This window comes from Somniosus microcephalus, chromosome 14 (genome assembly GCF_052327205.1).
Source record: "Somniosus microcephalus isolate GS21.2 chromosome 14, FLI_Smic_1.0, whole genome shotgun sequence".
Taxonomy (NCBI): Eukaryota; Metazoa; Chordata; class Chondrichthyes; order Squaliformes; family Somniosidae; genus Somniosus; species Somniosus microcephalus.
Window position 1 is genome coordinate 34,522,422 of NC_141000.1, and position 17,091 is coordinate 34,539,512.

At 39.2% G+C, this 17,091-nt stretch overlaps 1 protein-coding gene across 1 annotated transcript in view; it reads left to right on the forward strand.

Moving 5' to 3' along the window:
- zc3h13 (zinc finger CCCH-type containing 13) overlaps positions 1-17,091 on the forward strand; it is a 163,461-nt gene that overhangs the window by 30,015 nt on the left and 116,355 nt on the right. The window contains exons 3-5 of the mRNA XM_086006488.1: positions 3,479-3,588; positions 15,308-15,419; positions 16,035-16,143. Of these exons, the coding sequence (XP_085862614.1) occupies positions 3,479-3,588; positions 15,308-15,419; positions 16,035-16,143 (331 nt within the window). The remainder of the gene's footprint in view (positions 1-3,478; positions 3,589-15,307; positions 15,420-16,034; positions 16,144-17,091) is intronic.

The following is a 17,091-nucleotide window of genomic DNA, read 5'->3' on the forward strand; positions in this document are numbered from 1 at the left end:
GGTGGGGATACTCCACTGACTTAGTACAGTAGGTCATTTTTTTGGGGGTGGGGGGAGGAAGGTTTCAAGTTTGTAACCTGAAGCAGCATGAAGTGTCTGAAAAAATTTTAATGTAAAAATTGTAAAAATTCAGTGTAAAGTCATACAGGTAGACTACCCTTTATCCGAACTTCCGAAAACCGAAACCCTCTAAAAACCGAAGGTTTTTTCGGTCAGCGTAAGTCGTGCGCATGACATGACCAGAGTGGCGCACGACCCCCCCGCCGACCCCGACCCCCGCCGACTTACGCTGAGCAGACCTGTTGGTGGAAATGCGGAACTTCATTGCATTCCAGGCTAGCAGCGACGGACAAGCCACGACTGCGGACGCCCGCGGACCCCCGCCGACCCACCTTCCGAAATCCGAAATTTTCCGAAAACCGAAACACGGCTGGTCCCGAGGTTTTCGGATAAAGGATAGTCTATCTGTACTTGTATTTCACGGTTACTCTGATGTAATGCATGGGAACATACAAGTTTGTAAAATACTGCTTCTGTGTATGTTCGGAAAACACGAGTTGCAACTCCCGCATTATATTTTATAGCTCCCGGGGTTCATTTCTTCGTCAGTACAGTATGACTTGTTAGAAATCACCTGTATCATCATCAGTTTCATTTCAAAGATCATTTTGTGATCCTGTGCTTGTATTGCACGTTTTCCCCTGAAGGTATTTTGACTTTGCCATAATTTTATAATAGGTTAAAAAAGTTCTTGTAAAATTTGTAATAGCATTGCCGAATAAATGCATGGGTGCACATTTATGGTATAATAATTGTAAGATTTATTTGAGACACAAGGCTAACTAAAAATCTTGGCCATACAGGTCACGTGTTAATGCACATCAAACGCATTACTCATAAAACATCTTTCATCAATCATTGTCATTGATAGAGTGAGAGTAACGGGTTTGAGTCTCAGCTGCCAGTAGTCACACTTGGGATGTTTCTAGCCAGGCTGCTAAGTGGAGTAATCTACTTGAACAAGGGGAAAAGGTAATCTAGTCATATGGTGAGGTAGCAGCATCTGTTGATTTTACCACTTTGCCCTGTCTGCAGCCATCATTGTAGGTTTCTCTAACTGACTTCCACTATTGGTAAGCATATTGGATTTTGTAATTAGATGACAGTTGTCCTCTCAACTTGCTCTGCACTAGTTAGGATAAACACTGTTGGCTGGAATGCTTGTTTAGTGTACCAAATATTTTCACTTAAAATAGAATTGTCTTGTTGATGACCACTTATGTAACATTTTCATTAAATAAAAGGAAATAATTGCCATATATCTATAAAGCATTTATTCACTATCGTTGGGAACCAAAATAGACACAGTATGTGTTGCATAGAAACCTGCTCTCTCTCTCTATATACTGAGCAAAAACCCCAGAAAAAACTAGATAAATTCAGAACATCGGGCTACAGTGTTACATCTGTTAGAAAATTAACACATTTTTAAACATCTGTGGAGTAAACAGCCAAGTTTACCTTTTTATGAGCAGACACTTCTGAAGAAATGTACACTTGTCTGTTCTCTCCGCAGATGCTGACTGACCTGAGTGTGCCCAGCATTTTCTGGTTTTGTTTCAGATTTCCAGCAACTGCAGTATTTTGCTTTTTACTCACATTTTTGAAACAGCCTGTGCATTACATGATGTTCAACAGCAGAGATATCCAAATTACAGTATTTTGATATATGAAAGATGCTCTAATCCATCATGATGTACATTTTTTTATTGTAGTTACGAAGGTTTTCGTGATCAGTTTTGAGACCCATAATGTTCTTGGTTCATAACTACATTAAATAGTCAGGATTGAAATATTGTACCTTTTTATAACTATATTAACAAAATGACTTGATTTCTGTGGCTTGCTTCAGTGGTTTGAAGTGTTGTAATTCTTACCTGCACAGATGAAAAAGAGGAGCTGAGTTTGGAAACGGACCTTACTTCTTAGTTTCCAAACGTGACAGAAGTCATGAAAATTAATTTTCCTGGATGATGCAGCACTCCGAATCAAATTCATTTTATGTTCAAAACAAAGAAAAGGTGCGGGTTGCTTTAATTAAATTAAGGAGATGTGAGGATTGATGGACTATATGCCTGTAAAACCAAGTTTTTAAATCTTAAGTTGTTGAACTAAAAACATGCCCACGAAACACTAAAAAATCTGCAGTACCAGGATACTTAATGGGTAAATTTGCCCTCTGAGTTTAGTAATGTAGCTTAGTGTCAAAAAATGCATATTAATCCAAATATAAGAAGCTACTGATCAGAGTATTTTAACCCTTAGACTATCAACAGGTCCTGAGAACTTCTAGTCTCCATGGGTTGACTATTTTGTTAAAGCTTTAGGTTTTTAGCTTGCACAGAATGACATTGAAGCAAACACTAATATTATGTTAATTTGCTCACATCAGGGATTTTTTTTATTGCGCAATGAGCACTACACGACTAAAATTAACAATTTTAAAATACTGTTTTGAGCTAGATTTGGCAGCAACCAAGAAAAATAGCCTTGATCCAAGAGCAAGAGGGAGGCACATGTCTGTCTAGTTTTCAAAATCCCAGGTGAACTGTATCTAGCTTCTAACATCAGTAGCATTGCTCAGCTGGACCAAAAGAAAAATTGGTCATTGTTATAAATGGACTGAAACAATTTATAACAGTCAGCTTCACACCAGGCTTGTCCAGAACTGGTAATTAACAATAGTCAAACCTCTAATGGACATAATTAATTGTGTTCCAAAGTGGCTGCAGACAACTTCTAAAAGTTTGTTTTATTTACTTTAGAAGTTTTATAATTCAGGAGGTAGCAATTTCAACTTTATTTTCATTGTTTTGGTTAGTGACAATTGGCAGTTTTTGATGGCTTAGGACTTTACTGTGAATTCTGTTAAAGCTGGGAAGCCATTTTGGAAAATCAAAAAAGGGGATGGGGAGATTGATGAAATTGATGTGTGCTGTACTGACTATGAATTTTCTATAATCGTATGCCTTTATAAAATTTTAGTTCATAATTTTCTAAATCTTGTTACAACTTGCATTATCATTTAGCACCAGTGTTAGAAATGTATTTATAAAATCATATGCAGTAGGTTGGTCCAGAAATGTTACTGTATATCTTGACTTTCTACGAATGTTTTCATGTGAGTTGAGTACTCCACTGAATGTATTCGGTTCTTTGTTGGATGTTATGTTGTACCAAAAGGCACAGTAATCCATTTTGTAAACATTAGCCTTGAGCACTGCAGGGGCTAAATGTTTGTATCTGTAATGAAAGTCAGTTTTCTGTGAACAAAAGTGTCTCACCACCTCCTTCCGGTAACAGGTTTTACATAAAAGTTATAAAAAGGACAATACATGTTTATTGTATTGGGTAGATATATTTTTTAAAGTTGTTCTTAACAATTGTATAATTACAAATTCCCTATATTTTTATCTAGACACAATGCCGTAATTGGATGAAAACTGGCCACTGCCCATATGGGAATACTTGTAGGTTTACGCATGGATCCTCCCCCAGAGGTAAAGGATATAGTGCCACATACAGAAGGTAAAACATAACTAGTTTTTAAAAACTTAAAGAAAATGATTTGAATAACCTTTTTGTAGAATGTGGTTGCATGATTTCTTTAAGATCACCCACTATAACTAAAATATATATGATATATATTTATTCTACTATAAAACAACATATGCTCCAAATCACCCTGAGCAACACTATGCTGTATTTATATATTTGTAAAAAAACGTGCCTCTGGAGGTCATTTTGTCTGTCTCCCATCCACCTAATTTTGTCCAAATTTCATATCCACAAATCAGGGAGACATCATACCAATCAACAAATAATTAAGCAGCAATCAAAAACCATCAATCTTGAATTAAAAAATGTTTTAAAATGGGGTGATCAGCAGCAAATACCAATTAGATGCTTAAAATAGTTTTGAAATTTTTTGGACTCTATCCTCAGCCAGCCAACAATACAAAGGTTAAAAAAACAATTTGTAACATAACATGCAAAAAACTTTCATCTTGCTCGTAAAATTGCCCAACTCCTGTTCGAAACACATCTATTTAAATTCTACCCTCGGCATGGAGGTTTCTGGTAATTAACAAGTACTGATTAGACTGTGTGGCCATGTGCTTGGCAACATGACTGAATATACTGAAGTAAGGCACGGACTATGAAGCTACTACAGTACTTAAACCAAATTGCTGTCGACAAAGGAAGGACTGGACCATATGAAATATTAAATTTACTCCAATCTAAGAAGACCTTCCTACTAGCCAGCCACAAAAGCACCCATCAGTCAATGCAACAGACTGGTTCAAGTGTTGCCATCTTTGCACATTGACAAGGAATAAATAGGAGATCTGGGAGAGTAAGCAGGAAACCAATAGCCCGAGAGAGGGGTGAGCCAGGAGAGTGGGACCGGGGCCGGGTGGGTGTGCTCCTAGATTTAGAAGGTATTCTCTACCCCAGTGAGTTGAGTACAATACTGTCACCAAACTTTCAATCCCCAAACAGTGACTTGAATTTCTAATCTTCTGCACAAGTATATACAGTAACCATTTTTAGACATGTACAACAACAATTTGCATTTATATAGCGCTTTTAACGTAGTAAAACATCCCGAGGTGCTTCAGGAGCATTATCCGCCAAAAATTGACACCGAGCCAAAGGAGACATTAGGATGGGTGACCATAAGCTTGGTCAAAGAGGTAGGTTTTAAGGAGGGTCTTAAAGGAGGAGAGAGAGGCGGAGAGGTTTAGCTAGGGAATGCCAGAGCTTCGGGTCTAGACAGTACGTGAGTGAAGGAAGTGGGGATGGACAAGAGGCCAGAATTGGAGGAATGCAGCATATTTTACTTGCGTCAAAAGCAATGGCATGAAAATGCCATTTTAGTTCCCTAGGTGGCTATTCCTTGTCAGAACATTAAGCAGTCTTGTGTTTTCAGATGGTATTAGAGGTGCTGTTTTATTTAAGCGTGATCTATTATTTTATTTTTTCGGCAAGTGCATTTTAGTTTTTTTGCAAAATCATCCATTCTACAATGCCAAAGCATCAGCTCTTCTTGGGTCTCTGATTTTGTTATAAAAGGAACTACAACGCAATTTTTTAATATATTTACTCTGTTCCTAGAATGCTTATTAGGTTTGCGATCAGTTGATTTAAAAAATTCATTGGGGCTTTGAGATTCGTGTTTTAAAGTCCTGGTTAATCCAAGCTTTTAGCTGTGTTCAATAAATTTTCCACAGGAACAAACTTGTCCAAAAATAAATTATCCAACATAATGTTGCAAGAAAGTTCATAGTGACCTATATCCATACGTGGGTACTTGCTGCATTTTTTTCAATTGTGCCTTGTTTCTTGCCACTATGCTTTTAGGCTTGGAAAGGGCAATTGCAATATGGCTAGACATCCACTAAGGGGCAGTGATAACAGAACTATAGAGAATGGGTTGATGTTAGAATCAAGTGTAAAATCCCAGTTCCTTCTGTTGCAAAGTTAATAATCCATATAAGATAATGAAGGTTTGATACTGGGAAGTAGGTAGAAATGCCTGCCAGCACTGTAATGAAAGTTTTTCTTGTCTTATCAAGAGTATTTTTAACATCATTAAGGATAAATAATTTATCCCTGCTTGTAATTATTGGACAAAATCCTCTTGCTGCTTTTTTTGTGGTGGGGAGGGGAAAGGGCAAGACTTACTAACTGCCTCATAGCTGTAATTTTCCAAAACAAGTAACCCTCCCCCTGCCCTGTCTGCTTTTTCCCCGCTTTGATAAAGTTCAGAATATGAGAGATTATTTCCACACAATGTTTTGCTTATTATTATAAAATTAATCTCATTTGTCCTGAAAGTAGGTTCTGACTCATAAATTCTTAGCACCACAGACCCTGCAATGATGTTGAGGATGGAGGGAAGATGCAACTTGTTTCTGTGAACGCTTATTTTCTCTAAATTGAGTAAATTTAGATGTACAGTTCCTACCGCTTATAGTGGGTGCAAATGCAATTTACCTGCTTTATGCGGTATAATGTTGTATACCACATCCCCGTTCATCCATGACCCCTGTGCTCGCTGACCTACATTGGCTCCCAGTCTGGCAACGCTTTGATTTTAAAATTCCCATCCTTGTGTTTAAATCCCTCCATGGCCTCGCCTCTCCCTATCTCTCTAACCTCTTCAGCCCTACAACCCTCCGAGATCTCTCTGCTCCACCAATTCTGGCCTCTTGCACATCCTCGATTTTATTCGCTCCACCATTGGCGGCCGTGCCTTCAGCTGCCTGGGCTCTAACCTCTGAAATTCCGTCCCTAAACCCCTCCGCGCCTCTACCTCTCTATCTCTTAAGATGCTCCTAAAACCTACCTCTTTTACTAAGCTTTTGGTCACCTGTCCTAATATCTCGAAGTGGCTCGGTGTCAAATTTTATTTGACAATTGCTTCTATGAAGCACCGTGGGAGGTTTTACTACATTAAAGTTGCTGTGTAAATGCAAGTTGTTGTTGTAGCATTAATGAAGTTAAAAATCATTTTAATTCCAGTTAGTCAGCCTTGAGTGGCTGCTGAGTAGAATTTGTATTTTGCAGTTTTAAAGACTGCCAGAGAGAGGATAGTTTAAAGTATCAGTTCTGCTTTCTAAGACTAGGTCAGCTGCCTCAGTCTTTCCTATCTCTCGGTTTTTTTTTCCTACTTGAGAAAGCCCGGTGAACACTAAAGATTGAAAAGAATATTTTAAATTGTAGAAGAAATGGAAGCCCAAGAGAAGTGAAGTCTGCATCAAAAGTGCACTTTTCCGATATGTTATTTACTTATGTCTGTTCTTGCATTCAGTGTACCTTAACGAAGTGCACACTGGTGAGGAAACACAGCTGTTTCTGCCCGAAATAAACCGAATACTTGAGACGCTATAACCGGCAACTTTGGAATTGAAGTTAATGCAAAACTAAAATGGTTATCACTGCAAGATTTAAGTGGTGGGAGTGTAATAGGTTTAATGGCGCATTAAAACGAGCAGCTTTTATCACAAAGTGCTGAATCTAATCAATCTGAAATTCATGGCAAGCGTCCATATTCTCTTCGCCTTTGCCGAATGATGTACTGATTTTAGGGTGTGGCTTTGTACAACATGAATGTGTTCGTAACAGGAATGGAAACCTTTTCCACTCTGCCCCAATAAAATGAAGAAAACTAGTACTTGTGATTGGATTATACCAGATTTTGAGAAACAGAAAGTCAAGTTGAAAAAGATGTTAAATTTGGTTGAGAATAGAAAATAAGTGAAGGGAAAAGCAGTTGGAGATGAAAAGCAAGTGAGATAACTGATGCGCCGAAAATTTTTTAAGAAACCAGATGGAAAGAAGAGAACGGAGCGAATGACCAGAGAGTGAAAAGTAAATACAGTGCTCTGAGAAATTCCCAGTGTTGCCTTGGCATTCAACAACAACTTGCATTTATATAGGACCTTTAACGTAGAAAAATGTGCCACAGCACTTTACAAAGGGTGGAAGCGAGAAAGCTTCCTTCAAAGGGAAGGGCCGAGAGTGGAAGGCAAGGGAAATGGGATGCCGGGGGTAATATTTTGGCATGGATATCGGATTGGCTATCTAACAGAGAACAGAGAGTCGGGGTAAATGGGTCATTTTCCAGTTGGCAATCAGTAACTAGTGGGGTGCCACAGGAATCAGTGCTGGGGCCTCAACTATTTACGATCTATATTAATGACTTGGATGAAGGGACCGAGTGTACTGTAGCCAAATTTGCTGATACAAAGATAGGTGGGTTAGTGTGGTGATTATTCTTGTTTTATAAGAAGCATTGTAATTGGTTGCCTGTTTTCCTGCCTTGAGATATATGCTGTAAACTCATTGGTAGTTGATGTCATGTGATCTGTGGTGGGCATCTTAAATTCAGTTCTCCACAGCTTTGGTTGAGACTGGGTGCTTAAGATGTGCTGCTTGTTTTTAAGGTTAATAAAGCCTAGCTTTAGAAAGGCAATCTACTCTTCATTTCAATTTATTAACCTTAAAAACCAGCAGCACATCTTAAGCACCCAGTCTCAACCAAAGCTGTGGAGAACTGAATTTAAGATGGCCACCACAGATCACATGACATCAACTACCAATGAGTTTACAGCATATATCTCAAGGCAGGAAAACAGGCAACCAATTACAATGCTTCTTATAAAACAAGAATAATCACCACATTCACCCCTCCTTTTAAAATATACTTCAACCTAGGTAGCCTTTACAATTTACAATTAGTTATTTATGACTAAAACAATACATATATAATGTTTCAACAATTTTAAAATTTTACTATCAAATTATTTTAAAAGTCCATTTTTAATTGGTCAACCGGATATCTTGTTCGTGTCGACCTTCTTAACCTTGGTGAAGTTCCTTGCCCTCCCACACCAGGAGACACAGAAATATCTTCTGCAGGGAGGCTATCAATATCCCGATTATCAACGGTTTCCGGATTGGAAGTCCCATTAGAAGGTAAACTGGGAGGATCATGAACATCCATCGGGGGCAGACTAAGAGAATTGTAAGTGTCTGCAATAGGATTGGAAACATTCGTAGTATCTGTGATGACATCAACATTATCTGAATTATGGCTATTGTTAATATCCTCAAAAGAGGGCTGGCCACCACAAGGAGCTAAGTCTTTAACTGAAACCGTACTTTCTTTCACATCTTGAAATCGAATGTGAGCATATTGGGAATTTGCCTCCAATAGCTCCACCTCCTCCACGAAAGGATCATACTTTGACAGTCTAACATGGCGTCGGAGCAGCACAGGTCCCTGCATAGTAAGCCATGAAGGTACCGAATATCCCGTAGTGGATCTCCGCGGATAGTTGAAGAGCCTTTCATGGGGAGTCACATTAGTAGCCGTTGAAAGCAATGATCTAATGGAATGCAGGGCATCAGGCAATACCATTTCCCACTGTGTATTCTTAAGGTTCCGGGATGTCAAAGCCAACATAACTGCCTTCCAGATCACCCCATTGTATCGTTCGCACTGTCCATTACCCTGGGGATTATACGGGGTAGTTCTGCTAGTAGAAATTCCCCGACTCTGGAGGTATTCCTTCAACTGGGAAGATATAAAAGAACTTCCCTGATCCGAATGGATATACGCAGGCATCCCAAAGATGACAAAAAGTTGAGTCAGACATTTGATAACTGTAGCAGCTGATACATCTGCACAAGGAAAAGCAAAAGGAAACCTTGAAAACTCATCCACAACAGTAAATATATATCGATTCTGAGTCGTTGAAGGAAGAGGCCCCTTAAAATCAACGCTCAGACGTTCAAAGGGAGAAGTAGCCTTTATAAGATGAGCTCGTTGAGGCTTAAAGAAATTCGGTTTACACCGAGCACAGACAGGGCATGACGAAGTCATCCGCTTGACGTCTTCAACTGAAAAGGGCAAATTCTTACTGCGTACGAAGTGTATCATCCTCTTAACACCAGGATGGCACAAAGCATTATGAAGATTAATAAGCGTATCTCCGTGAATCACAGAACAATAAGCCCTCGACAGCGCATCAGCGGCAACATTATCCTTCCCCGGACGATAGACTATATCAAAATGGTAGCATGCCAACTCAATCCTCCACCTCATTATTTTATCATTCTTAATCTTTCCAAAATGTTTGACATCAAACATGAAGGACACAGATTTTTGGTCAGTTACTAACGTAAAATGTCGCCCAGATAAATAATGTCTCCATTTACGCAGTGCTTCTACTATTGCGTACGCCTCTTTCTCTATTGATGAATGTCTCTTCTCACTATTGTTCAGAGTACGTGAGAAAAAGGCCACAGGTCTTCCATTTTGGTTCAGAGTAGCCCCAATTGCAAAATCGGAAGCGTCCGTCTCAATCACAAAGGGAACCTGCTCATCAATAGAATGCACAACTGCTCCAAGGATATCCTTTTTAAGATTATCAAAACACATCCTGGCCTCCCATGATAGAGGATATGTCGTAACCCGAATAAGGGGCCGGATCTTCTGCGAGAAGTTTGCAATCCAATTAGAATAATAAGAAAACAGTCCAACAACTCGTTGCAAAGCCTTAGAATTAGTAGGACAAGGTAAATCAATCAGTGGTCACAGCCGTTCTGGATCTGGTTTAATCTTGTTTCCCGAGATAATATACCCCAGTAAATTTACCTCGGTGGTCGAAAAGATACACTTCTCTTTATTAAAAGTTAAGCCAACTTTTTCCGCAGCTTGAAGGAATCTTTCTAAATTAAAATCATGCTCCACCCTTGATTTGCCACACACTGTGATGTCATCTAAATATGAAAAAGTGTCCGAAAGAGAGTTATCACTTATAAAAGCATCCATTGCCCGTTGAAAACAGGCGACACCGTTAGTAACACCAAATGGTACTCGGCAAAACTGATGCAGCTTTCCGCCAGCCTCAAAGGCCGTATATGGTTGGTCCCTCTTAACGATAGGAATCTGATGATAAGCACTCTTTAGGTCAATAGTGCTAAAAACCTTATATTGAGATACTTTATTGATAAGCTCATCAATCTTAGGCAGGGGGTACGCATCTAATTGAGTATACCTGTTAATAGTTTGAGAGTAGTCTATCACCATTCGCTTCTTATGTCTCTCATTAGTGGTGACAACTACCTGTGCCCGCCAGGGCGAGAAACTAGGTTCAATGATTCCTTCCGATAAAAGACGTTGAACTTCAGAATTAATAAATTCTTTATCCTGACTGCTATACCTTCTTGAATTGGTAGCAATTGGCTTACAATCCGGCATCAAATTGGAAAAAAGTTATAATGGAGAAATGGATAAAGAAGTTAATCCACAAATAGACAAAGGTGGCTTAGTTCCTCCAAAAGAAAGACTGAGAGACTCATGTAATTGAAGCACATCATGACCAATCAAAATATCCGCACAGAGATTAGGCAGAACAGATAGGCGTATATCAGTATATGTATTACCTAGGAGAATTAATTTCACAAGGCAACAACCAGCTACTTGTGAGGTGAGAGTCGTCTGAGCCATACACACCTGATAAGTAACAGGTGAAATTTTCAAACGCTTCTCCCTCACAAACTGAAGACTTATAAAGCTCTCAGTACTGCCCGTATCTATAAGGGCCTTCACTTCTAACCCATTAACTTGGGCCATAACTATAGCTTTGTTTAGGCCATGAGAAAAGGCGGCAGAAACTGATGCAATAAACGCCCTATCTAAAGGCTGAATAGTCGCAGAGGAGGCAACCGATTTGCAAACATGTGCGTAATGACCTTCCTTGCCGCATTTACTACACACAGCCTCCCGGGCAGGGCACTTCAGACGGCGGGTGCTGGGCGTTCCCGCAAAAATAACACTTCTGAATCCTAGAGGCAACAGCTGCCGAAGTAGAAACTGTTTCGGAATCTGGTAAACCACTCCTATTAAGTCCACATAATTCCTTTTCATCCGGAACTGCCGAAACTACGGTCACAGGCTGATCAAAAAGAGCATAAGAATCCGAACTTCTCTGAGCCAAATCCAATGTAGAGGCTTGCTCAAAAGCACTCTTGAGATCCAAGGTTTTATTTTCTAATAACCGCTGACGAATTGATCTAGACAGTAATCCATTAATAAATGCATCCCGTACCGACTCTTCCTTATATTCTTCTGCAGACACAGCCTTATAATTACAGTTAGCACCAAGACGCCGGAGTGCTTGTAAATAAGCATCCAAGGATTCTCCCGCCTGCTGCCTACGGGCAGATAAAAGGTGACGTGCAAATACCTCATTCTTGGGTTTAACAAAAAAAATTTCCAACGTAGCAATAGCCAGTTCATAAGTTTCACAGTCCAAAATATACTTGTACACATCCGGAGCAATGTAGTTGATTAGTATATCCAACTTTAGAGATTGCTGATCCAACACACCCAAAAAGTTTTTAAATGTACGATACCAATGTTTCCATTTATCATCCACTTCTGCAGAATTAGGGTCAGCATTAAATCGTTCCGGTTGAAGATATCGTTCCATTATAGCAAAAGGTTGAAGTATATTTTAAAAGGAGGGGTGAATGTGGTGATTATTCTTGTTTTATAAGAAGCATTGTAATTGGTTGCCTGTTTTCCTGCCTTGAGATATATGCTGTAAACTCATTGGTAGTTGATGTCATGTGATCTGTGGTGGCCATCTTAAATTCAGTTCTCCACAGCTTTGGTTGAGACTGGGTGCTTAAGATGTGCTGCTGGTTTTTAAGGTTAATAAAGCCTAGCTTTAGAAAGGCAATCTACTCTTCATTTCAGTTAGCAAGTTGTGAGGAGGACACAGAGTCTGCAAAGGGATATGGGCAAAAATTTGGCAGGTGGAGTATAATGTGGGAAAATGTGAGGTTATCCACTTTGGAAGGATGAAAGAAAAAGCAAATTATTATTTAAATGGAGTGAAACTACAAAATGCTGCGGTACAAAGGGATCTGGGGGTCCTAGTACATGAAACACAAAAAGTTAGCATGCAGGTACAGCAAGGAATTAGGAAGGCAAATGGAATGTTGGCCTTTATTGCAAGGGGTATGCGGTATAAAAGCAGGGAAGTTTTGATGCAACTTTACACGGCACTGGTGAGACTGCACCTGGAGTACTGTGTACAGCTGTCGTCACCATATTTAAGGAAGGATATACTTGCATTGGAGGCAGTACAGAGAAGGTTGATTCTAGGTTGATTCCTGGGATGAAGGGGTTGATGTATGACGAAAAATTGAGCAGGTTGGGCCTATACTCATTGGAGTTTAGAAGAATGAGAAGTGATCTCATCGAAACATAAGATTCTGAGGGGATTGACAGGGTGGATGCTGAGAGGATGTTTCCCCTGGTGGGGGTATCTAGAAGTAGTGGGCATAGTTTCAGAATAAGGGGTCGCCCATTTAAGATGGCGATGAGGAGGAATTTCTTCTGAGGGTCGTGAATCTTTGGAATTCTCTACCACAGAGAGCTGTGGAGGCGGAGTCATTGAATATATTCAAGGCGGAGATTGACAGATATTTGAACTACAAGGGAGTCAAGGAGTATGGGGAAAGTGTGGGAAAGTGGGGTTAAGGCCAAGATTGGATCAGCCATGATATTGAATGGCGGAGCTCGAGGGGCCGATTGACCTACTCCTTCTCCTGTTTCTTATGTTCTTGTGAGTCACTCGCGACATTCTTTTACATCTAGCCAAATTGGAAGAGGCATTTAAAATGTTGCTTGCTCATCCTCTTGGCTGGAAATAGGCTGTTCTGTTGGGGCCCTAAAGAAAGGGAGACTTTTTAAAAAATAAATTGCAGAGAATAACATGAAAAAAAGGAACTAAGTGGGCAAATAAGACAATCCAAACAGACAGTGATCTGCACGATGGATATGACCCTACTTTTGAATTGTGGAGTTGTGAGTGAGTTGTATAGATCATCCTCACCAATCAAGCATGCTTGCCCTTTGTGGTTTGTTTTTATACCATATACGTCTTCTCAATCCTACTTTGTCCATCCCTGAGTGGAGAAGTAGCTAGCCTCTTCAACCCAGCAATTGTATTGAATGTACGGCTAAGATCAGAACCTGTTGTTTGGGAAATTGTGGGCCTGAACTCATGAAATGGTCATTCGTCTCCATCCTCTTCATGGGACATTGCCGTCTGGCTACGTGGTTGGCCTACAGAACATCAGTAACTAACTACGTTCCAAAACAGTGCATTATATGGGAAGCACTTTGGGACATTTCTGAGAGATGTGACAAGACATGATATATAAATACTGGTTCTTCTTTGTAGCAACAACTCACTATGTTTCCACGCTCATCTTTTATAGAAAGAAATGACAGGATTAACAAAATTTTTTGAAAATACTTTACGATGTACTTTATGATGTCATGGTGAAGTTGCTGTGACTTCAGAATAGTTATTATGATCTCATAGTCATAAATTTCACTGTCCACAGAGAAAATATAACTAAGTCCTTGAATGCAGAGCCTGTCCCACATGTGAAAGGAACTTAATTTTTTTTCCCCATCCGTGAGGGCGACTGAACACCTCGCCAGTGCCACAGGTCCAAATGAGTTGTAGGCTTGCAATGTTGGCTTTTTTTTTCATATCACATACACATCAGGCTAATAGTAGTTATGTACAATATAAATATTTTTAAATTTGTAAATATGCAGCTTTTAAAATAATATTAGGGCTATGATGTATGTTGTGGGTGCAACAGTTTAACTTTCATGCATTGAAACTTAAAATGGTCAGCTGTGAAATGTTGTGTGACTAGTTCCAAATTACAGTCCCAGTGTCTCCCTGCCAGGCCACAGTCAGGATATTATCATTTAGGTGAAGGCTATCCAATCTGGATGAGCCCAAATAGAAGCCCACAGCCTGGAATATCTTGCATAGTTAATTAACGGTGATAAGATTCTTTTGGCCAGGGAGTTGTTAAGTTTTTTTTTAAGTACAGAATTGCCTTTGTTTTTCCAACTAAAGCGGAAGCAAAATTTTGAAGCTTCGTCAAGTTAAAAGCCTGTGTGCTATCGATAAACTGCTAAATAATCAACATTAATGTTAATTTAGATAACCTAGCACTTGGTTTAAAACACATGAAATGCTGCTAAAGCTGCTGTAGAACTGTTAGTAAAACACTTCATTGATATCAAGCAACCGCACAAAACAAATGTTGCATACACGCTGAGTGATCTGGTGGCACTAATAGCTACTGCAGCTTTGAAGATCTGTTTATAGATGTATTCAAAGTTTCTCAAAAAGCTTTTGACAGTTCTGCTTTCCATATATCCATACTTTGTCTAACGTCAAGAAAATAATTTTTCTGTATGTTGGTAATGGTGATTTATGAAAAGATTTGTATAGAACTGTAAATGTTTTTGAATTTATGGGATTCTTTATTTTTACCTGTAATTTTATGCTGTACACTAAATTTTAAGGAATACAGTAGTATTCAGTACTTAATTGTGGCCCAGTGGCTAATTGTGTTTGGATGTGTTGACATTCTAAATGCCAAGTTAAAGTTGAGCCTAGTTTTGTCAGCTGTTATCTACATTGTGCTTTGTAAAATGAAATTAAACAGGTAGTAATTGCATGGGCTGTGTAACCATCTATAAATATATCTTCTGCATGTCACTAATGTCGTGTATGCTCTCCCGTCTGTGTGTTTTACCTAAAGAATAGAAGCAGGAAGCTGTTGGGGGAATTTCTGCTTTGTGTCAACAGAGAAAAGTATGTTACTTTATTTTGTGGGTATACAGATCTCCAGAAAGGCCAACTGGTGATTTACGAGAGAGAATGAAGAACAAAAGGCAAGATGTAGAATCTGAGCCACAGAAGAGAGCCCAGGATGAGTCTTCATCTCCAACGAGGGTGAGAGAGAATCCTGTTTCAGAATTTATGAAGTTAATTGACAGATATTCCAGTGAAGTTGACCCTTTTGTCTTGGGTTTAGGGACTAATTTTTGTTTTGAAATAAAAATTTGAATCAAGTTGTTGAGTATTGTAGGTTATCAAGAACCAAGGAGCGTCTGGTAGTGGAACATTTTGGGCTGTAACCGTAAATATTTTCGTCAGTGCCCATTATAGCTAACGTGAAGGTTGGTAATACAAAATGATGCTTAATCTTTTCAATAAGATTTCAAGTAGAATAACATGATTTCCTATTTTGTTTCAATGCAAGCTAGATTTAATTGCATTGGAATCTTGGACTTTGGAATCTATGGAAGCTTATATAGCCAAAGCAATTCCATTTGTTTCTAGATGTTAAAATATGAGATGGTTGAATAGTAATTATTGGCCTAAAAATTTATGATTGGGAAGGAAATGGTGTACTAGAATTTTGTGCTTGTAAATTTATTACGACCTCCTTGTATCAATTTATATGCGCGAGCTTAAATTGTGAACAAGTAATCCAAAGGAAATAACTTGCAATATATGCATTATTTGTTTTTTGCGTTGCAATGAAAAAATCCTCGTTTTATTTAGAGGGATACTTCAAGGAGCAGACGAGAAAAAGACGCTAATCTGAAAATTACAAAGGAGCGCACCCCAGAAAGTGAGGAAGAACCGGCTGAATGGGAAGCAGGCAGGGATGGTAAATTAGATTCTAGTTCTATAAACAAAAAACATTTGCACATGAACATAGCACTTTTAAATCTTTCAATGTGAGATTGAGATTATGAACTTAACTATATCGGTAAATTTAGCAAATCGTGTTAGACAGTCCAAACAATTAGACCGTTCAAAATGAAAAAAACAGAAAACCAAGTTCCTTTTAAGTATTTTAATAATTTCTCTCCAAATGTTTGGCACTTGTCTGTTCCCCACCGGAACACTAAAGAACATAAGAAATAGGAGCATGAGTAGGCCATTCAGCCCCTTAAGCCTGCTCCACCATTCAATAAGATCATGGCTGATCTTCGACCTCAACTCCACTTTTCCGCCTGATCCCCATATCCCTTGATTTCCCCTAGAGTCCAAATATCTATCTTGGCCTTGAATATACTCAATGACTCAGCATCCACAGCCCTTTGAGGCAGAGATTCCAAAGATTCACAACCCTCTGAGGGAAGATATTCCTCCTGATCTCAGTTTTAAATGTTGACCCTTTATCCTGAGACGATGCCCCCCCCCCCTAGTTCTAGACTCCAGACAGGAAAAACAATCTCTCGGCATCTATCCTGTCAATCCCCCTCAGAATCTTGTATGCTTCAATGAGATCACCTCTCATTTTTCTAAACTCCAGAGAGTATAGGCCCAATCTACTCAATCTCTTCTCATAGGACAACCCTCTCATCCCAGGAATCAATCTAGTGAACTTTCATTGCACCGCCTCTAAGGCAAGTATATCCTTCCTTGGATAAGGAGACTAAAACTGTGCACAGTACTCCAGGTGTGGTCTCACCAAAGCCCTGTACAATTGTAGCAAGACTTCCTTACTCTTGTACTCCAACCCCCTTGCATAAAGGCCTGTGTATGCAGGGTGAGACCAAGGGGGAAGAGTGGTATTTAATTTTACAAATGTTTTATACTTGGAAATAAT